This window comes from Pholis gunnellus, assembly GCF_910591455.1.
Source record: "Pholis gunnellus genome assembly, chromosome: 1".
Classification (NCBI taxonomy): domain Eukaryota; kingdom Metazoa; phylum Chordata; class Actinopteri; order Perciformes; family Pholidae; genus Pholis; species Pholis gunnellus.
The window spans coordinates 5658911-5680932 of NC_136528.1; the positions used below are offsets into that span (position 1 = coordinate 5658911).

General features: G+C 42.2%; 2 protein-coding genes across 5 annotated transcripts in view; one reads left to right on the plus strand and one right to left on the minus strand.

Annotated features, from left to right (window-relative positions):
* Positions 1 to 851: 851 nt before the first annotated feature.
* LOC306698146 (uncharacterized protein) lies at positions 852 to 14703 on the plus strand. The gene is made up of 6 exons (XM_079162335.1): positions 852 to 985; positions 3145 to 3550; positions 6866 to 6941; positions 8869 to 8947; positions 11461 to 11569; positions 13216 to 14703. The coding sequence occupies exons 2-6, from the start codon at positions 3185 to 3187 to the stop codon at positions 13606 to 13608; spliced, it is 1023 nt and encodes a 340-aa protein (XP_079018461.1). The 5' UTR covers positions 852 to 985; positions 3145 to 3184; the 3' UTR covers positions 13609 to 14703.
* Positions 14704 to 14739: 36 nt separating this feature from the next.
* Positions 14740 to 22022, minus strand: part of herc1 (HECT and RLD domain containing E3 ubiquitin protein ligase family member 1) — a 59314-nt gene continuing 52031 nt past the window's right edge. For all 4 annotated transcript variants that reach the window (XM_079162276.1, XM_079162275.1, XM_079162274.1 and 1 more), the window contains exons 74-79: positions 20930 to 21095; positions 20767 to 20843; positions 19510 to 19762; positions 16557 to 16709; positions 15695 to 16000; positions 14740 to 15380 (exon numbers count right to left, since the gene is read on the minus strand). In XM_079162276.1, the coding sequence (XP_079018402.1) occupies positions 15195 to 15380; positions 15695 to 16000; positions 16557 to 16709; positions 19510 to 19762; positions 20767 to 20843; positions 20930 to 21095 (1141 nt within the window). In that variant the 3' untranslated portion in view covers positions 14740 to 15194. The remainder of the gene's footprint in view (positions 15381 to 15694; positions 16001 to 16556; positions 16710 to 19509; positions 19763 to 20766; positions 20844 to 20929; positions 21096 to 22022) is intronic.

Genomic DNA, 22022 nt, shown 5'->3' on the forward strand with positions numbered 1-22022 from the left:
CCTTCATTCAGGTATTAAAATGGCCCGGTGGTCAGACGAGTCCCTGTGGTACAGCACTGGTGCAGGGAGGAAACAAAGTCCTAATAACATTTTGCACTTTATATATTGTATATCAGATATTTAGATAAATAACACTCATTCTGTCTATAAAATAAAGAATTACATTTAAAACCAAGTAATTTGTCAAATACATAAATATATATTTTTACTTTTTTATTTCTGCACATATTTATTTATTTTGAAATTAACCTGCATATTTATTGGATAATGAATGCTTTTATAAATTACATATATTTTATTTACTGAGTCATTTATATATTTATTATTTTTTGTAATAGCGTCTTTAGTTTTATAAGCTATCTCCTCCATATCATTTAGAAGTTCAGACACCTTTATAAATAGGGTCTTATTTATTTTTTTAAATACCACATGCTGATTGTTCGATAACAAACACGTGTTCGCGAGGAGCTCCTCTTATAATGCGTCTATTTAAATAACGGATATTTCCAGGATGTCCTTTAACGCAGCCTTAATTAGCCCCTGCTCCTCGTCACGTGCTGCAGTGCGACTCCCGACCCAATGAGAGAGCTTAATTGAAGGAAACACGGGTGGGTTGACGTCATGACGTGATCACGTGTGTATTTTTTTTTAAAGTGCATCCCAACTGTTTTATTTATTTCTCCACGATAGTTTCCGTTTATGCGTGTGTGTGTGTGTATGAGAGCGAGCGAGCGTTTCCTGCTTGTGTGTGTGTGTGTGTGTGTGTGTGTGTGCGTGTGTTTGTGTGTGTGAGGAGCTCCAGACTGGCGGCGGGTGGGGTTGTGGCCCCGCCTCTCTCGGACACGTTGCCCAGGGAGAGGCTGCACGCGCTGACTCCTGCGTCTGCTGCGTTCATGGTTTCACTCCATCATCCTCATCATCATCATCAGTCGGCTCGGTCCATCAGCGCGTCTGCACCGGACGGGAAACACACGGTTCACTTCTGGTAAGTGACGGTCTGCTGCTCACACACACGCACACACACACACACGTGCACAACTCACCTGGGTTCCGTAAACAGTGTGTTATTATGAGGGTGAGGGTCGTTGCGCGGAGCTGAGAGGCTGCAGCGCGTAAAATTGAAAAGCCGAATTTTGTCCGAGTGTTGGCGGATTGAAACGCGACTCTGCACCGGGCTGAACGGGCAGCTCCGGTCCTCCGCTTCCAGCATTTCGTATTAACTAGCGCATGTTTCTGAATGTAGGCTACTCTGGTGGTGGGTTTTCTATGTTGAAGTTGAGAAAATAAACGCGTGGGTGAATCTACGCGTCACTTGGATCAGCAGCGCGTGTGTGCATGTGAACTGACAGGCGGGAGGGGGGACAGGTCCATGTGTTTTTTTTTTCTTACATAATGTTGGACAACCTGCCCAGTTGGAAGAGGCAGAGGGGGTTATTTAATCTATCGGCCATGAATATCCAGTCACTTCAGCGCGTTGTGCTCTGTATGCTGCCTGCAGCTGGATTCAGGCCACTTGTACTGGGTGTGTACTGGCTTCACTGGGTGTACTGGGTGTACTGTGTTTACTGGGTGTGTACTGGCTTCATTGGGTGTACTGGGTGTACTGTGTTTACTGGGTGTGTACTGGCTTCACTGTGTTTACTGGGTGTACTGTGTTTACTGGGTGTGTACTGGCTTCATTGGGTGTACTGGGTGTACTGTGTTTACTGGGTGTGTACTGGCTTCATTGGGTGTACTGGCTTCACTGTGTTTACTGGGTGTACTGGGTGTGTACTAGGTTTACTGGGTGTGTACTGGGTGTGTATTAGGTTTACTAGGTGTGTACTGGGTTTACTGGTTGTGTACTGGGGGTGTACTAGGTGTACTGGGTGTGTACTGGGTGTACTGGGAATTTAAAACAATTGACTCCAGCTGACACCAGAGCAGTGGCAGCACATCTGCTTATTGTCAAGCCACCAAGTTCGTGAAGTTGTATGTTGATCCTCGTTTTATTAATAGCCTGCATGTGATGGTCTGAAACCATTTTAATAACTGATTAAGATTTGTTTTCTCAGCCAACAGTCGACTGGTGCGAGCTACTTTAATATGAATATTTGTTTGTTTTCTATCACAGGAAACTGAATGTTTGTGTATTTGGTTTGTAGCATGAACGTAAAAGACTTTTGACCCCTAGGGGGTCAGCGGAAGTACTGCAGGGGGGTCGTGACATTTTTGGTTGACAAATTTTCATATTTTTTTAATTTACCCCCCCAAACATGAATCTGTCCATTATTGTAATAGTCCACTATTGTATGCAAGATAACAGCTATGTTTGTTTATGGCAGTGGCACTAATAGGCCATCACTCATTTTCGTTTCCACATTTATGTTTAAAATAAAAACGTCAATTTGAATAGCTTGTATGCATGATTATCATGCAATTAACAGACAATGTTGATATTGGTATCAGCTGAAGGTGTGTTTCTAAATGGCAGTGGCACGGCCCCCCTACTCACTGTACCTTCACGTTAAAATAAAAACATGAAGATATGAACCTGTGTATTATTTGAATAAAGAGGTATGTTTATACATGGCACTAGGCCCAGTTTAATATAAAACACAATTGTATAAAATATATATAGTCGGGGGTCCCTGCTCCATCTCTCTATCAGTTTGGGGGTCCTTGGCCTGACAAACGTTGAAGACCCCTGCTCTAGAATATTAATGCATTTATTTTACAGAGCTCAAGGTTTAAACTAACCATCTAAAAGCCAAAGATGTTTCATTTAAATTTAAATTTTAAAAAAGGAGAAATTTAAGACATTTGACACGATTAAACCAGTGAAAATCTGTCATTTTTGTTTGATAAATCTAAATAGTTGAACTTTTTTCATATTTACAGACGGAGAGGACGTGACTGTCGCTGTCCTAAACTACATGTAGTTAAACCTTTGAACTAAAGAGCTTTAATGTTGTTTAAATCCTCTTATCCATCCCTGTCATATTTCTCTTTGTAAAGTTTAGGATCTACACTTGTGATTTAAATAAAGTTCTGTACGTTTGAACAAAGTCAGTGGGGTTTAAAGAGGTTAAAATATTTATACAAAAATGTCACACACTTTAAAAAACCCGAAATCTCTCTTTTGTTGTGTGTGTGTGTGCTCAGGTCCGTGATGCTCTCTGCTGGCTGAGCTTTTAGCTCCAACATGTCCACTTCAGACTCTGATTACTCCATCGACTGGCTCGCCAGCGATGAGGACGACGACGACGACGACAGCAGCCCGAAGAGATTAAGTCCTCAGCTCGCCGAGGAGTCGCCTCCACCATCATCATCATCCTTAAGGGAATCCCCTACGAGCTGCTTCCACTCCCAGAGGAAGAAGAGGAGGAGGAGTGACTCCCGCGACTGTAAAGATGGAGGCCGCCGTGGGGTCGACGCCGACTCTCCCGTCGGTCCGCTTCAGGGATTCACTCCGGTGAGCGAGCAGCTCTCTGCGGAGTCCAAGCGTCAGTCGAGTGGACTCTGTGAAAAGACTCCAGCAGACTCTGAACATGAACTATTCTCACGGAAGGTGAGAGGTTTTTCTCTCTTCACAGTTTTCACTGAGCGGCTCTCGATCTTTAACACACACTTTACATCACTGAGCAGATTGTTTCGTTCCTTGTGTTTCCTTTAGTGGTGTTGACTCAGTTTCTTTTGGAAAATTGGCTAAACTTGACTTTATAACCGTAATTGTGCTTCGGTTACACTTAGTTTTTAGCGTTTACTATTATCCCTTCATTGTTCACCAAAAGTTATAAAATCTGGTTTCAAAGTAAATAAAAGTAAATAAACCATCATTCAAAAAAACTCCATTAAAAGTTCAGCTATCGAAAGTTTACTTTATAAAACAGAAGCATTAGCAGCAAAGTATGCTTCAAATATCAGAGAACGTACACAGAACTGTGTCCTCCAGAGGTTTGTTGTTATTTATTTAGCATTATTAATATTATTAAAAATGACATTAACATGTCAAACTGGACCTATTTTAATAACTTAATTTATAAAGCGATAATTCTTTTTCTCTCACATAAATTTAGTGGAGTAAAAATTATAATATTTGTTTCTGAAGTAAAACTAGTGTTTTTGAACAAGTAGCTCAAATTGTAATTAAAGTTGACTTTTAAATGCTAAATCAACATTTCAATACGTTTTTCACATTCATTCTGTTTAAAGCTGCTAAAATCTGTGAAGTGATGACATGGTGTCAGTCTGTCGGTGCTGAACAGCATCGGGTATTTTGAGCGTTAGATTCCAGTCGTTCAAAAGTTCAAAAGTCAAAATGTATTAAAAAACAAAACGTGTTTTTATCCGACAAAATATTCGCTTCAATCCAAATGTGTTGTTGTTGAGCCTTTCAAAAACATTTTCACTTCTGCACTGACGAGTTCTACTCATTAAAGAAAGACGAGACACTCTGTCTTTTATTCTGATCAATCCTTTTTTTACCAATTCATTCAAAGGATTTAGTTTGAAGATTTGTTTTCTCGTTTTAGGGGTGATGATGTCATAAAATATGACGACAGACATTCAAAGCTTCATTGAAACTTTGAATGTAAAGAAATTAACATTCGGTACAACGATGGAAGAGATCACTGTGATCATTCACACTTCTTCACATCAAACGTACGTCCAGCTGACAGTGACGGGGTCTTTCCCCAAACTCTCTACAATGTTGGAAGCTCATTATTGTCTAAATTATAATTTTATATTGTAAGATAAAAGATTGGAGGACAGGACAGAACCGGAGTGTCCACATACTTTTGGCCATATCCACCAGGTAGTTCCTGGACGTTTTAGGAACTAAATCGGCTCCATATTGTCTGCTGCTGGTGGCTGCTGGGTAATCGCTCTCTGCAGTCTGCAGCTCAGTGCTTCATCTCAAAAAACACGTAGAAAAAAATAAAAACCTTGTTTTTTATGTCACTGCGACGACGTTTACTGCCGCCTAGATCTACTGGTGCATGTTGTAATGAATGTAATGAAAGCAGCTTCTGTCTCCAGAGAAAACCATCTGCTGAGTGTTTGACGGTTATTTGTTTGTGCTTTTGAGACGCGAGACAATCGGAAAAATAGCTTTTTATCCTCTTTCAGATCAACGCCACGCTCTCTCTTTGTTAACTCATTTTTAATGTTACCAAACACGGAGAAATGCTCTCCACTCGTCCTAAAAGTGCTGCTAAATCAATACGAGGACTTGGTTCGTTTATTTAGAGGTGCAACAGATCATAAAACTCTCGGATCACAGACCTAAAAAAGGAGCAAATCTAATTTTTAGATCCTCGATTATGTTTATTTGCCGCTGATACCAATTATTGATCATTGATAATCCATATTAACAGACACAGATCCCTTTGTTGTTTTGTTACATCAGCTGGTCTACAAGGATCCAGACTATATTTCTTTGTCATCGTCCCAAAAAATAATTCAACTCTCTGAAGTCAGTAAACCATCAAAAATACTAAATGTAATTTAGTAATTTATAGTGGTTTTTTTCTTCTTAAAAACACACAATTCAAATACTTAGGAAATATAATATTGTATTTATATTGATAAAAACATCTCATTATTTTTAATGTATTTTTAATGTGTTTAGAGCTCATGTTATGAAGTTAAACAGATCATAATTCATCTTTAATATCTATTTTATATTAACGTGAAAACATCTCCTTCAAATTACTGGATTTATTTATTTAATTTATTAGCAAAATTACATTTTACAGATTACATTGAACACATCATGATAAGGTTATAATGTACCTTCAGCCAGTACTCATATTCACTGAGCAGAGCCTGAAAGCATCATGATGTAACTGAAGTGAACCTCCGTTGGTTAGCCGTTAGCGGTGCTGCTAACGTCACTAGCTCTCCTCTGATTGGTTGTTTACAATGAAACATGATCAGAGACTAGAAACACATGTTCTACTGAGTCAGTAAAACTTTATTTACACTCTGACGGTTAACGGTAAACCGTGGAATTGATCTGAGGTTGACGTGCGTGATGAACCTTGAGGGGGTCAGTACGATCATTGACCCACAGTGATCCGGTACACGAGTGTGTTTGACCAATCAGCAGCAGTCATCCCTGCAAACCAAACTCTGTAACTTCCTGTACTTTTAGAAAGTGTCACCCCCTGACCAGGGCCTTTGTTGTAAAGGTGTAAAATGTCCCCAAAATGACCATTGACCCTGGTCCCTCAAAAGGTCCTGAGCGCAGAGGGCACAGACTGCAGGACGCATGTCCAGCAGTCTGTTTCAACAACTTGTGTTCTTGGAAATCAATAACAGAAATGTACGGAGCTGTGAGAAGAGCAGCTGCAGGGAGGCATCAAACGCTCGGCATGGTGCTATCAAACGGTGTAAGAGGATCCCCCGGTGCCGGTTTTCACGGTAGTCTCGGTGCTGCCGGGGTCTCACGTATCCGTCTTTGAGGCGAGCCACGTGTGAAGCTGTCGACTGCGATCAGTGTCTCCGTCAGCGGTTGATTGCGGCCTCATGTTGAAGCGCCTGTGGACGTTCACACCGACTAATGGCATCTAACGGGGGCGCTGGTAAACGGGTTATCAGCCACTTAGCCGTAAATCAATAAGTCCTGGACCAAATGAGAGATAGAAGAAATTCAGATACGCTGTAAATCATGCAGCCACACACGCACGCACGCACACACGCAGCAACACACACACACACACACTACTCATTAAATGAACTGAGGTCTTGGTGATTATGTCACTTATTTCAGGAGAAGCAATAAGCAGCTCTGTGCTTAGCTTAAGTAGCTATTAAAAAAGCACTTTAGTGGTGCAGCGCTGATAGCGTGGATGCTAACTCACTTATCTGTCCCACACAGTGCGCCGAGCTGCAGCGCTACATCCAGCCTCTGTCCTCCATCCTGCAGGGCCTGAGATCAGGCAGGTACTCTGAACGTAAGTGTCTAATCCCAGCTTTCACCCTCCCTGCAGGTCTGTTAATGGACACGTTCTGTGCAGATCACGCTGCTAAAGATAGACTCTCCATGTGAGGATGGTTTGATGCAAAACAGTGAGGGGTGATTAGCAAAGCGTTTCCCTGGATGTTCTCCCGAATTAGACCCAGACAACATAAGATATTTAAACTTTGGGGTAAATATTGTCTGCTATTTGACGATCACCGGGAAATGTGATCCAGATATTTATGGATGAATCCTCGCGACTGTGGTAAAGCACCACCATGATGTCTGTTTTGTCGTGACAGGATGCTTTACTATTATATATGTAAAGATATAGTGGAGTAATGTTTTAACCGTAGACTGTCGATAAGAAGTGGACGTAGTCATCGTCACGTCTCTCATTGGTTTGTGGACTGATGATGTTTTGAAGCCTTGAGTTCTGCGATTTGGCCGTCGCCATCTTGGATTACGGCCGTCACCATGGGTACATGCCAAGTCTCTTAATTGCATCCCTGTTTCCCTCATTTGGCTCATTTCCTTGCGTCTTAGTCCCTCCCACCAGGGATGCATGGAGAGACGCGAGGAAACCAATGCGAGGAGAGAGGAAACGAGGAAGCTCTTTCAACACATTTCAACACATGTTCACAATGTAGCATCATCAGGGACATCAGCGTCCCCTCAGGTTTATTAACGTCTCTCGCCCCATGACTCCATTCCTTAACTGAAAGATGAAAACCTTGCCTTGTCACAGAGGTATCGAACAACCGGGAGCCGGTTCTCACCGGGAACCCATTCTTAATCCGATACCGCCCCCTCTATCTCCCCCCTGCACATGTTAACTGAAGATGCTTAATATATCTCATAATTAGATACGGAATTCATTAGATAACGTTTTTGTCATGGAAAGCTTCTGATGCTGAATGGCATTATAATATTCCTTTGATTCAATAATTGATTCAGAAAATATTCATCTCTTAATGAACGTGTGGTTCATTGAGATATAATTGAAACTGAATGTCCACAATAAAAGACTGAATATTACAGCTGCAGAACAAAACAAAGATCAAAGGCGTCACGAGTCATTTAATTTAACATCCTTTTAAAAGTGATTCAGAGATGAAAGACGGGAGCTCTGTCGTGCGAACAATGTCGGTGCGATACGAGCTTCAGAGCGGCTGTTTGCACTCAAATATGAGAGCGATGAAGTTTCTAAATACAGTCTGACACCACATCTCAATATGTACCGTAAGGGATCATCATCATAACATATTTTCACCTAAAATCACCAAAGCTATGATCCAATCTTCATTTTGTACATTTATTTTGTGTACTAAATCAAACCACTGCAGCAATGTGACGCTCATTTTTACCTCTATAGTAACATTTCTCTCTAGTTTTAAGCCTTCAATACAGCATGATGTCATGGTCCATTTAGAGTCAAACAGACCATGAACCAGGGGATGCTTTAGGGCGGGGCTTACTGTGATTGACAGGTCGCTACCACGGCGTTGTTCCGTCCGTGTTTTCGTCTTCAAACTTGAACCCTTTCATAGTGTGTCTACACTTCATGAAAGTTAACCGTAACCTTTTTACGTCATAAAGAAGTCATACTATTGTATCTCATTACGAATGTCATAAATGGTCGTAGTATAGCATGCTATTAAAAATGAAAAGACTTTAGGCTTAAAGTTTTATTATAATCTCCATATACGTACATTCATGACATTTCATCTGGAGATCTGAGCAGCACACCAGCGTGTGCACATGGACAGCAGGAACATTCAACCGGCAACATGTTGGTTAAAAACTCAAGCCTCTTTGTTCATCACAGGACAGGAAGTAGAGTAAAAAAGAAAGGATGTTGATCGATTCAGAGCTGTAGAGCCAAGTGCCCCCATGACGGACTTCTTCTTTTCTTACCGCAGGTCTCAGCAGTTTCCAGGAGAGCGTTGCAACGGACCGGATCCAGAGAATAATGGGGGTCCTGCAGAATCCAAACACGGGGTAAATAAATACCTTTTAGAAATACGACTCGTTCATCCTGATCAGATTAGGACATCGTGTCTACATGTCTGGTGAACAACAGTTGGAGCACGAGTGGGCTGATTGAGTACAGTTAATAAAAAGACTCATTTATTCCTCCTGGACTCTGTACGGCCTCCAGTAACGTCACACACGTGAAGTATTCTGACTTCAGACTAAATACACAAACGTTACAGAGACGGTTTCCAGCTGTCGTCCGTCGACCGCTTTGACAATCACAGAAAACACAGAAAACCCGTTCTGTGGTTTACAGCTGACTGTATGAGCGCCGCACTGATGCATTTCATTCAGATAACAACAAATAGCAGTGAATTATATGTGAATTATATTCCGGTAAAGCGAAGCGCCTGTGAAGGTTTGATGTCTTTGACGCTGAGCTCTTTATTTAACGTTAAACATTGACAGTTACAAAAGAACAAGATGAAAAGTGTTTTGATTCGTTCATACTTCTGTGTGGACGTGTTGGTGTCCAGCTGTCCTCCGAGAACATCTCTTCACTAATGATTTAACACATTTCATGAAAAGTCAGGAAAGTATGTCATAAAAATGTTAAATTGGTAAAAGTATAGTAAAAAGTCATGGTTTAGTATGTCATCAAATATAATAAAAGTTATAATCTAATATGTCATCAAATATAATAAAAGTTATAGTATATTATAAATATATAGTAAAAAGTTATAGTATATGTGATAAAAATATATTTGTATTAACACCTGGTGTTTTTATTGGACTGTAGTTTCACAGTACAGATGTTTATTGTAGTTGTGCGTGTGTGTGTGTGTGTGTGTGTGTGTGTGTGTGTGTGTGTGTGTGTGTGTGTGTGTGTGTGTGTGTGTGTGTGTGAGTGATGCTATGAGCGGTGGGCGGGGCCTCTGAGCTTACTGCTCTATTTATAGACTGTGAATGGAACGAGGTCCTTCTCCTGCTGCCACGTGTGTGTGTGTGTGTGTGTGTGGTCACATGTGGACCTGAACATGCTCTACTTGTCCTCCTCACACGTCATGTGACGCTTGTATGTTGCCGTCAGATAGCATCACACAGACGGAGAGGAATGTGGATGTACTAAGATTAGCCCCCCCCCCCCAGCTTTCTATTTATTCAGTCTTTGTGCCGTTTCATGGCGTCCACCAATCAGATGAAGCCCCTCAGGCAGCGGCTTTATGAGGCTTATGTAACGTCCGTTGGCGAGACGTCCGTAAGCCATCTGAGCTGCAGGGCTCCGCCTGTAATCTGCAGCTGGAAACTCCTCCAATGTCACGTTCATTCACCTGCTCACCAAGTACTCAGTACTTTTGACTTTACTGCATTCTTCACCGGGACATTTCAAAGTCACGTTTTTCTTTACTCCGTCAGACAGCTGCAGTTCGTTTTTGACTGTAAAGAGACAGATCGGATGTTTAGAAGTGTTTGTATGAGGTTCTTCTGCAGAGTCAGAGTTCATAGAAACACACACGTCAATGTTCTGCTGAGGACGTATTCTAGACTCCTGACAGAATCTATAGCAGTTTAAGTTTGAAGCTTTATTTAGTTTTCTCCTCTTTACCTTGATGTGAGACAGACCTTCGATCTCTGCACAGACACCAGACTTCATTCATAAAACACTGATTTAACCTCTCAGAACACAGTTTCCGCTCTACCGCCGCCTCCATCTTTAGTGTGTTTGTTGTTTTGAAGAGTTCGTTCCGATTCACCAAAGTCGCACAATAACAGACAAAGTTACTGATTTAACAGTTTATTATAGTTCAAATTGGCTCCACTTCAAACAGCGACAACCTAATGTTGAGCTACTTTAGAGCGGTTTGTTTTTACAGATTCATGTTAATACAAAATCCTCTATAACTAATATGCTAAAGCAATGAACTGATACATTCTGATGTATTATTAGAAGTTCAAACATTTAAGTGATGAACACATTAAAGCATCAAAGATTAAAATCAATGTATTTATTTATTATTCTGCGTAATGAGGGCGTTAACGTTTTAGTTTTAGGAAAAAGATCAGAAGTACTTCAGAAATATGTACTTCACCCACATGATTGTTTTTATAGAAGTTACTCTCCGCGTTGCCTTCAATTCCAGAAGGAAACTTTAGCTTTTCTCTCTCGTCTCCACGATGAAACCAGACTTTAAAAGTTTTCTTCAAGAATTCAAGATAATAAAAGACGACAATGAACCGAAGTACAAACGGTCATTTTGTGGGTGAAGCATTCCTTTAATTCATCTTTTACTTCCTGTGGCGTTTACAAAAAGTTACATTAACTTTAGTTTTCATCGTGTTCATGTTTTGGATTTGAAGTATTTTAAATCCCTCGTTTACGGACTCCGTCTTCTTCTTCTTCTCTCCCGTCTGTGTGCAACAAACAATGATTAGTTTCATCCATTGAATCCGTTTCCTCTATGACATGTAAAAATGGCTGCTGTGAGTCCTTGAGTCCTTTCCTTAACCCCCGTGTTTCCTCTCTCCCTCCCCTGCAGCGGACGCTTCCTCAGCTTCATACTGAAGATAGAAGAAATGCTTCACAGCTGGTTTCCTCACGTCAGATCAGAGCCGACGGACGACGGCGCTCCTGCTAAGAAGCAGAAGGTGAAGAAGTTCAAGATGAATGAAACCGTCGAGTAGCGATCGGTTGAGTCTTCAGTGCAGAATAACAGTTATGAACAACGCTATGAATCATAAAACAGATACATATGCAAGTTTAATTTCTTTGATCATTTATTTCACTAAACAAATGGAGGCTCCTGTTCAGCAGCGTGAAGTTCAACGTGTCTCCTCTTGTTGTCACATGACTGTTGGTCTCAGATGAGTCAATCATGACTTCATAGTTTCACAGTTTGTTTCTACACAATCTGGTTAAAGTGAACGCTTCATTAGAGGAGACATTTATAATGAGAACATGTAGAATATAATTGTTTTTGATGAAATATCACAATTCGTTTCGGTTTATTATAGAAGCGTTTGTCACATGTGGTGTGTTCAAGGACCATCGGAACGATGTAAATCTGACGATAAATATAGTATTTAGTCACGTTTAAAGAAAACATGCTTTTCCATCTTGCCGGCGGGTTTTTTGGGGTTCAGAGGGTTAAAGCAAAAACAATCCCAGGTTCTTAAAATGTGAAAATGTTCCTTTATTACAGGAAAACAGTTTTGAACTGTTGAAAATGTCCCAATGAGCTCTGAGAAGATTTCATAAAAGATCCTTTGAAGAATAAAATAAGCATCTTTTGGAGGCAGCCCTAAAACACATAAGAGTAAGATAACAACCCGGCACGCTGAAGGTAATCTGGTGATGACGGTCTCTGAGGAAGAGAAGCAGGTTATGTAACAGAACGATGTGTTTTTACTGGCGATGAGTTCATGGTTTCATAAGAGAAGAAGTCACACAATGAGGGGAAAACCAGAGCGGCCTCTCCACCATCTGTGGAGTAAAGTCACATCCATCCAGAGTCTTTCAGAGTTTTCATCCCGTTTGTCTTCCACCAGGAATATAACTCTGTGGTTTTAATTTATTTTAAACGTTTGTTTAATTCGTTTGAATTACTGCCATCTCAACGGGACCTACCTGGTTAGATAACGGTTCAATAATAATTATATTAATAATGATAATACGCACTTTAAAACAAAAACAATGTTGTTGCTTATCGTTGACAGTCACATAACATCGTGTAATATTTATTGTATGTACATTTATCTTTGCTTGCTTGTTTTAACTTCAGTCTTTTGTGAAAGGCTTGTTGCTAAACATCTTAACATTTAAACAATGGATTTACTTTTAATTGATTTAAAAGGGACAGTGTGTAGGATGTGGTGACATCTAGTGGTGGCCTCCGCTCACTCCTCCCTTCAGATGACTGCGGTAAGGTGAGCCTGCCGAGGCCATCCATCCTATAATAACACCACTTTAGGAACAATGGAGGTCAGCCGGCGGCACCACGGCTTTAAACTCTGCAGCTCACGTTACCTCAGTTTTCAAAGAGAACTACGGTGGCCTAAAAACATGAAAGACTCTGTTTGGTTTGTCCGTTCTGGGCTTCTGTAGAAACATGGCGGTGCAACTTGGCGGACTCCGCCTCCTGCTCCGTATGTAGATATGAAGGGCTCATGCTAGGCTACAGAAAACACAATGATTCTTAGTTTCAGGTGATTCTACACTAAAGAAAACCTAAATATATCACTGATAGAACCTCTAAACGCTGTGGTACTGATGTGATCCTTCTTCTCTCCTGCAGCATCACGGCGACGCCTCCTTTCCTCCATCCTCTGCGGCGGCGCTCTGCTCCTCCGCCTCCTCCAGGCGGTGCCACGCGTCGACCGCCCTGAAGACGCCCGAACAGACACCCGGCCGGCCCGCCGGCTCCTCCTCCTCCACCTCCCCTCCGCCCGCACGCCTCCGCAGCATCAGCAGCCAGGAAGTGACCCAGGACGCCGCCGTCTCCTCCAGCACCGACTCACGCTCAGGGCCGCCGCCGCCGCGCCGCCTCGGCAGGGCACCGCCATCACCGCAACCCTTCAAGATCCGCTTGCCGTGTCTGGAGAGACTCCTGCAGACCAAGGAGAGCATCGTCTCTCCTCAGGACCGCGGGAGACGGAGGCTGGTGGTCCTGAGAGAGGACGCCTCGTGATCTGGGTGAGACCGGATCTCATCGTGGCTTCCACAGAAGAAACTACAAGGCCTTAAAAAAGCATGTTTCAAAGTCTTCTACATCTTTTGTGTTTGTTTTGATTGTTCTCCAGCAGAAGAGTCTGAATGTGATGAAGACGTGAACAACGGGTCAGAAAACAAACGTTAAACGTCTTCACTAATATTTGAGTTCATCTTCTAATGAGGTCAGAGGTTAAAACTATGTTGGCAGATTTATTTCACGAGCTGGGAACATGAATGAAGGCTTCAGCTCTTTGACGGATACCTTGGTTGATCTGCTTCTCTTTAGGTTTTTAAACATTCCTCTACCTCATGCTGACAAAAACAACACGGTTTGACCCCGCCAGGACACCGTCACTGTCGGGTCAGAACAAACTAAACTCAACTTTTCCTTCTTTTACAGAAGATACCATGATGTGGAAAGAAGTCTTTTCTTTTTAATTAGCTTGGAATCTGCAGTTTTTTTTTTAAAAAGGTGCAACGTTTCTCGAACAATTGGAACCTTCAACACCTAAAGACTTTGATCGGTTTGGAGTCATTAGTTCTTCATTTGTCGATCAGTTTCTTCTTTCAGGCTGCTGAACAGAATCGCACGGAGCCAGAGAGCACGTTTAGAAACGTCTCCCACCATTTAAAAGATGGGTTTGGATTTGAGTTCATTTTAATACAAAACTCACAGTAATCTCTAATTCATCTTCATAAAAGCTGTGAGGACACAATTCACATCTCTGTTCTCGTAGTCAGTTATATTTAATGCTGGTGTTTTGTTTCAGTAACTCGACCGGTTCGACTTTGGTTTAACTCATTAACTCTAACGGAGGTTCAGAGCGAGGATTCAGAAAAGTTACCGAGAGTTTGCTGTTTGACTAAAACATCAGGAAAAAATATATTGACGTGCAAATGACTTGAGTGTTGAGATAGAATCCAAACCGTTCCTTTAACCGGAGCAGACGGTCTGAACACTAAACTTCGACGTGTAGAAATTCTTTCCTTGGTGTAAATAGTTTTCTCCTCATGAGCGATGTCCTTTGTGATATTTTGTACTTCTGAAATAAATGTGACGTCTGAGAGGAAACGTTCATCTTTCTTTAACAAACACACCGACAGCAGATCAGTTGTGCAGCATTTATTGTTGTTGTTTAATGCTTTCGGGAAACTCGGCATCGGCAATGAACACAATAAATATGGATATTATGCAAAACATTTTCCTAATGAAGCATTTTACACAATGTACAATATTCTTTTCTTTCGCCGCCTGCTTGAATATTTTATACACATTTCCAAACGAATAAACAAACCTCCATGCAGAAACCCTGAAAATGGGATGTGGAGTAATGAGCAACCAAAGAGTTAACACTAAACGCACTTCTCGTGTGGATTGTTGTGTCATTAAAAAACTGCTAATAAACCACCAGGAGAAATTAAGCTCTGTGCTGTTAAAGTACATAAAATGGATTTTTAAAAAGTGGCCCGCCTGCTCTGGAGTTTTCCTTCGACTGGTGCAGCGATGGTGTTCAGATAATACAGTCACCCGTCACTCGTGGGTTATAAATGTGTGTGTGTGTGTCAGTAGTCCGTGTCGGAGCCTTCCGCGTTGTCCACGTTCCTGGACAGCATGTAGTTGTCCATGTCGATGGAGCGGCAGTTGTTGATGGCGTAGCGCAGCCGCTCGGCCATGACGGCCTGGCTGGAGTACGGAGGCAGACGCAGCTGGAAGAAGCAGGTCTGAGAGGTCGGCAGGCTGTCGTACGGCTGTGGAGGACCAACACACACACACACACACACGCACACACACACACACACACACACACACACACACAGAAACAAACGTGTCATCAGACGGGTTTCTAACTAACAGCCTGGTGTTCACACAGACGCTGACCTCACTGAGTCACATTTTGGGCTTCCAACAATTAAATGAACACGATCGACGGCAACATCGACGTTTAAAATGGCAAAAAAATATCTTCAAAGAAAAACAAAGGTGTGTTTCTGTTCTTCCATTTCACCTGCACGACGCCTAAAAGGTTTCTGCATATCGTGAGTAAACGCTGCAACGGACTCACCCGGTCCACCTTCATGATCTGAAACCTCTGGGAGATGTCGGCCGTGTTGGCGGGCAGCCGGGAGCGTCCGGAGACGAAGCGCATGAAGAGGACCCGCTCCTCGTTCGAGAACTCCTCCAGCGTCTGCCAGAACCACTGCACCAGGGAGTGCTGCTCGTCCACCTCCCTGTAGCGCACCACCTTCTTCAGCACGTCGCAGCAGATCTCCGGCATGCCGCACACCATCTGCTCCAGCTGCTTGGCCGTCAGCAGCGACAGCAGCGGCACCGGCACGATCCACGACATGCCCTCACGCACCGCCGCCACCTGAGGGGAGGAGGGTTAACTCTGAGGTCACACAGGGTCGGTCCACACAAGTTATGAAAAGATGGGTTTTCTGTTGAGATGCCTCCGAAATCCAAAAGAGGTGGATTTATATTCTTGAGGTGCTCAAAGGAAAGTGTTGGTCTATAAAACGTCAGAACACACGTATAATAATCTACAGATATTACATTTACTATCTGGGAAATAAGAAGCTGAAACTCTGGAGAACGATTAGTTTGAACTACTTTCAAAGACTCATGAATGAATCCTCATGTTTGTAGCTCTGGTTCTCACAGTGAGAACACAAACCGTCACTGAAAAAACACAGAAGTGTTCGAGGAACCAGGACGTTCTCTCTGGAGAAACTATTTGAAATTGAAATGCAATTCTGGACATTTTTGTTTAAAACTATAATATAAATACATATAAGCTCCATCTTTACCAGCTGCAACATTAAAGTGATGAACACATGAATGCATCAATAATTATAATAAAAATAATATTTTTTTTCTTTCTGCATCATGAGTACTAATAGAGTATAAGTACACAGACTGTGTACCTGTCGGTCGAGCTCATGCAGCCGGTACTCGATGGCTCGCTCCACGTACTCCTTCCTGTTGGAGAAGCTGAGCGGGATGCTGTTTCCTCCGGGGATGATGGGAACCATCTTTCCATCGGCACTCTGCCCGACGAAGGAATCCAGAGGAATCATCTGAGAGGCAGAGAGTAACGTTACATGTTTTACTATTCATTCATTCTAGAAACACTACACAACAATGACTCTATGGTTCGTTTGTGCAAACCGACGAGGCACAATCATTGAACAGATAGCATCACATATCTCTCCAGATGTGTATGTATTTAAGGATTTATATCTTATTATTTTATCGCAACATTATGAACATCCGGACCTCTCCGGTCTATTGAGTCAAAACTAAACAGAGAAGCAGCGTTCAGGTTGAATGATTTTTAATTTATCTGGAGAAGACTTTCCCGTTTCTCAGAATAATATTTATTATGTCGTTGGTGGCAGTTTGAGCTCCGTGGTTTTTTACAGGAGAACTCTGCTTTGTTTGTACTCGCTCTCAGCGCCGTAGCGTGAAGACGTTTATACTCTGTGAGCTGCTCAATCCAAAGACGAGTGTAACTCAGAGACATGAACACAGACTGGAGGTGTAACCGCCGAAATGTAATAAACTGACCTCCACAATAAAGAGGAGGGATTGTAATCATCTATAAACTCATATATCTCATATTCATGGGCTGCTTTATTGTCCCTATAGAAGCCATGTAAAGAAAGAAGTCAAGTATTAAACGTATAATAAAGAAATAAAGGTTGAATATCCTGTACACTCTTTGATTTGACTGATAAATATTTATTCAAATGAAGAGTTTTAAGACCTCTTGTTTTTAACGCTTCTAAAATGGCACCGGCCATGATTACATCATTTTGTGTGGCCTCTTCACTGCGGAGAGAATAAAGAGTTTAAATGTAGTTTGAAAGTTCTCGTCACTCATCAGCAGAAACACATTTATCAATGAGCTCATATCTGCAGAGGTATTACTCGTCAGTATGTTCAGTCTGTTGTCAGACAGAAACCAAACGTTCCATGGAAATATTGATTAATCAACGAGAGCGTTTCTCCTCTTTGACTGAATGAACGATTCAACAGATCGGTTACAAAACCCTCAAATTAATCACGTATTCACTGTTCGGTCAACAACAGATTATAATATCATGGTGAGACATTTGACAGCTCGTCTGGCAGAATTCAATCCAAAGCCAGCAGAGGAGCAGCTTCTCCCTCCCTCCCTCCCTCCCTCCCTCCCTACCTCCCTCCCTCCCTCCCTCCCCTGAGAGTCTGGGAGCGGGGCCAGGTCTCCAGCAGGATACGCTGCATGGACAGCGGTCCCGGCGTTCCTGCAGCGCCGAGGGCTTCACAGTGGAGGGTTGTGTGAGGTGAGTTTGGACAGAAGAGGGGCTCCGGGGGATACGTTGGCTTTCTGTGGGGTGTGTGTGTGTGTGTGTGTGTGTGTGTGTGTGTGTGTGTGTGTGTGTGTGTGTGTGTGTGTGTGTGTAGGGCTCACATCCAGCTCTCATAAGGCTTCACACTCGTTTCTGACACCGGTTGGGACTCTGAAATGTGAGCGTGGATTCGGGCCAACGTTGGGTTGGTTATTGTTCGACTGTGTCAGCTGTTAACAGGATTAACTCGTGTTCACTGTCAGCGCTCACTGGGTGTGGTGCAGCGTGTGTGTGTGTTTGTTTTGGGACGGTTTAAAAGGTTTAATATGTAGCTTTTCCACATTATGTCTAAAAACAAAGCGATCTATGTTGTTCTAAATGTTTCCGACATCTAAAATCGGAGAAATCTACAGTTGTAATCGAGGCAACGGTGCGTTTCGCTGTGGCGGCCTATCCTCTCTGTGCAGCGTCATAAATTGACTTTTTATCCTGTTTTAAGCCACTTCTTTAAAGATAGATCATTAGATCGTTTTAATTTTTAACTCGATGACGGATTTTAGTCATCAGAGAAACCAGCTGAGCTAACGTTAGCATCATTAGCTCGTCTCTCAGCTCCTGCAGGACGTCCTGCGTCCTCCGAGCAGCGTCAGAGAAACACAGATGTTTAACGTGAAGCTGCTTCATTCAGTGTTTAAATCAGAGGTCGACACCTCTGTGGTAAATAAAACTCATGAACGATGAAGACAACAACTCCCATGATCCCACGCTGCTTCAGCACGTCACCATTTTGACTTTGAAACCTGTGAACCGGCTGCTCATCGTCTTTCCAGCAGCTTGTGTGATTCTGATGAATGGCTGAAGAAAAGTAGCCGATCATCAGTCTCCCTGTGAGCCTTCAGGACGTTAACGTTGACGCTTTATTGTTTTCAGGTTTAGTTTAAATACAGAGTGACGAGTGAGGAAGCTGAGGGGCGGCGGTGGTCACCGGTATTTACTGCCTGCAGGAGATTTTATATGCAATAAAATGTGAGTCATGAATCCAGTCTCTATGTGCAGCTGTGAATAAATGTCACCGTCTCTCTCCTTTGAGAATCTTCTCTGTGGTTAAATGAAGTGACGACTTGTTCAATTAGAGTGTGAAATGCTGACGCATCTACTCTTTAATATTTAGAGTCTAAACTAGAGATCAAACAAGATGTTTTGAGGCTGATTTAAGACGATTTTCTTTTCTTTTTTTTTACTGAAATACAAAAACATTAAAGATCCTTAAACGTGGGTATGAAATATGTTTTTAATCCATAGGAATCTTTTTAATGGATCTTCCAGCTAAATTATTATATCATGAATATGTATCGATATCAAATAATTAAGGTACATATACTCTTATATATGATCATAGTATCGCAACATTCTGACTTTAATCTCATAGAATATCCTTTTTTTTTCTTGTTAATTAAACAAACATCACACACACACACACACACACACACACACACACACACACACACACACACACAGTATGAGAATGAAAAACGTGCTTTCCCACCTCATGGAAGTTCTCCTCGGTGATGCCGCTGTCTTCAATGTGAAGAATGCTTTTGAGCGTCTGCACATAGAGGAGGTCAACCTCCTCCAGGTCCTCCAGCATCAGCGGGATGCAGCACAGCTGTTTCCACACCAGCGGGGCCAGGTGGAGGTCCAGGGGCTTCTTGGTGCGGATGGCCACGCCCATCAGGATGCCCAGGAACCTGAACTGGAGCATGTGTTCGTCCAGACAGGAGGACGGGTTGAAGAGGAACCTGAGCAGATTAACAGGAGACGGAAATACAGAGTTCTGTTCATCACAACGGTCAGTAGAGCAGCAGCTCCTGAGTTCTGAGAGGTACAATCGCTGGTTTCTCAATAGAGTCTGGTGTCTTTAAAGAGAGCAAAGATAACAGCTTCAGAAAGGTAAAGAGGTGAAAACATTAGAAATAAAGCTTAAAACTTAAACTGCTATAGATTCTGTTAGGAGTCTAGAATACGTCCTCAGCAGAACATTGATTTGTGTTTCAATGAACTCTGCTGTAGTAGAACTCTGATGAGAAGAACCTCATACAGACACTACTAAACATCTCTACTGTCTCTTACACCTCAATATAAACACATGTTCCCACCCAGCATCACAAGCTAACACAGGAGAGTTATGTATACAACAATATTACAACTTTTATTTTGAAAACCTTGTGTTTTAGGGTTACCATGGTGACTGACTTTTACCTTAATGAAGATCAGAGACAGATGTAAGAAAATATAATAAATCTAAAGAATAATTAAATAAATAGTGTCGTTCAGAAATAAATAAAGAAAAGGTAATGAACATGAACGTTGTCTTTAGTCCGTGCTTCATCTATTTGATTTGCATGTTTTCTTCATCTTACTTTACAACGTAGTGAATGAAAGAGGTTTCTACTGATTTACATTATTGTTTCTGCATCCTGTAAATGATAAATGATGAATAACTGTGGGTGACTTTGTCACATCTGTCCAGAGACTAGAGATGAAAACGCTGTGGCGCATTGACAGAGACGTTGTGTTTCTTTTATCTGCATCGGAGCATCAACGAACAATATCATCTTTGTGTCTCTTATTTCTGTGAAATTGTTGCATTTATCTCCATATAGACCACATAAAGTAGAATGTTGTGGTTTAAGTATCACGTACTTTAAGGTAGACATGTTTATATCGTACTGACGTCAACAGTGAGGAACACGTTGTGTCTGCTTGCATCTCTTTTTCATGAGATCCTCAGCGGTGACCTCACCTGTCTCTGTTGTAGCCGACCTCGGCCGTGGCGTTGGGGGAGGGGATGAGCAGGTCCACCACTCCCGTCTCCAGCTCCTACAAACACACAGGACGAATATCGTGAGTCATCCGGTAAACTCCTCTCGTCTTATCGAGAACCACAGACTCTGATCCGTCCATACCTGACACATCTCTGTGATGGTGTCGTCAAACACCCCGCCCGCGTCGTCGGCCCCCTCGCCCACCAGTTTCACCTTCCAGGCCCTGGAGGGCAGGCGGAGGTCCGAGGCGTTCAGCTTCACCACCTGACGGGCGATCTGCACGAAGATCGGTTTACACTTCCGCCCCCTGTGGAGAGTTAGAAAGCAGCACACGATGAAGTCACCAGGTTCTTATTTAACAACGGTCCTCTTGTGGTGGAGATTTACACAAATGTTATGAGTTTCTGTCCAATATGTTCTTCATTGTCTTTTACTTTCTTATTATTTCACCCTCTGAACATTAAAAGCCGCCGGCGGGATTGAAAAACATGTTTTCTTTAAACAATCGTCAAAACTACTCCGTTTATCAGAGCCAGAAGTTTAACAAAAAACTGCCATTATCGTCAGATTTCATTCCAACGGTCCTTGAACACATCATGTGTGACGAATAAAAAGCAGCCAAAGCGAAGCTTAAAATTGTGATTTTTCATTTTATTGTTCTCATTTAAAATCTCTCCTCTAATAAAGCGTTCACTTTAACCAGATTGTGTAAAAACATTAAACTGTGAGCTCCTCAGTGAAACTATGAAGTCATGATTGATTCATCTGAGACCAACAGTCATGTGACTACAAGAGAGGAGAAACTTTGACTGAACTTCAGGAAGTGAACACAGAGCAGAGAGGAGAGAGGAGAGAGGGGAGGAGAGGAGAGGAGAGAGGGGAGAGGAGAGGCTGAAACATGTGAATAGTTTAATATACATAACATGTGGAGCCTCCATTTTGTTCCAGCATTGGTAACACTTGTGAACACTTGTGAACATGTTGGATATAAAGATTCCAGTGTTTTCCAATTTCTGTAAAATAAATGATCAAAGAAACAACAGTTGTTTTATGTTAAATATGCTCTACAAACACTTTACTTCACTAATATTGGTTCAAAATGAACAGTTCTGTCTATAAGAACATATTTCAATGAGGGTGGTCACAGAGAACATCTGGTCACCTTGGTCTAAGCATGAGGCTTCCTCAGGAACGTTCACCTGGACGTCGTTAAACACAAACAAAGACAAAGACC

What these genes read in the sequence shown, in the direction of transcription:
- LOC306698146 (XM_079162335.1), top strand. Translation starts at nt 3,185, where the DNA reads ATGTCCACTTCAGACTCTGATTACTCCATCGACTGGCTCGCCAGCGAT. An exon ending in ATGAACTATTCTCACGGAAG is followed by an intron (nt 3,551 to 6,865) that starts GTGAGAGGTTTT and finishes TGTCCCACACAG; the next exon opens with TGCGCCGAGCTGCAGCGCTA. An exon ending in CTGCAGAATCCAAACACGGG is followed by an intron (nt 8,948 to 11,460) that starts GTAAATAAATAC and finishes CCTCCCCTGCAG; the next exon opens with CGGACGCTTCCTCAGCTTCA.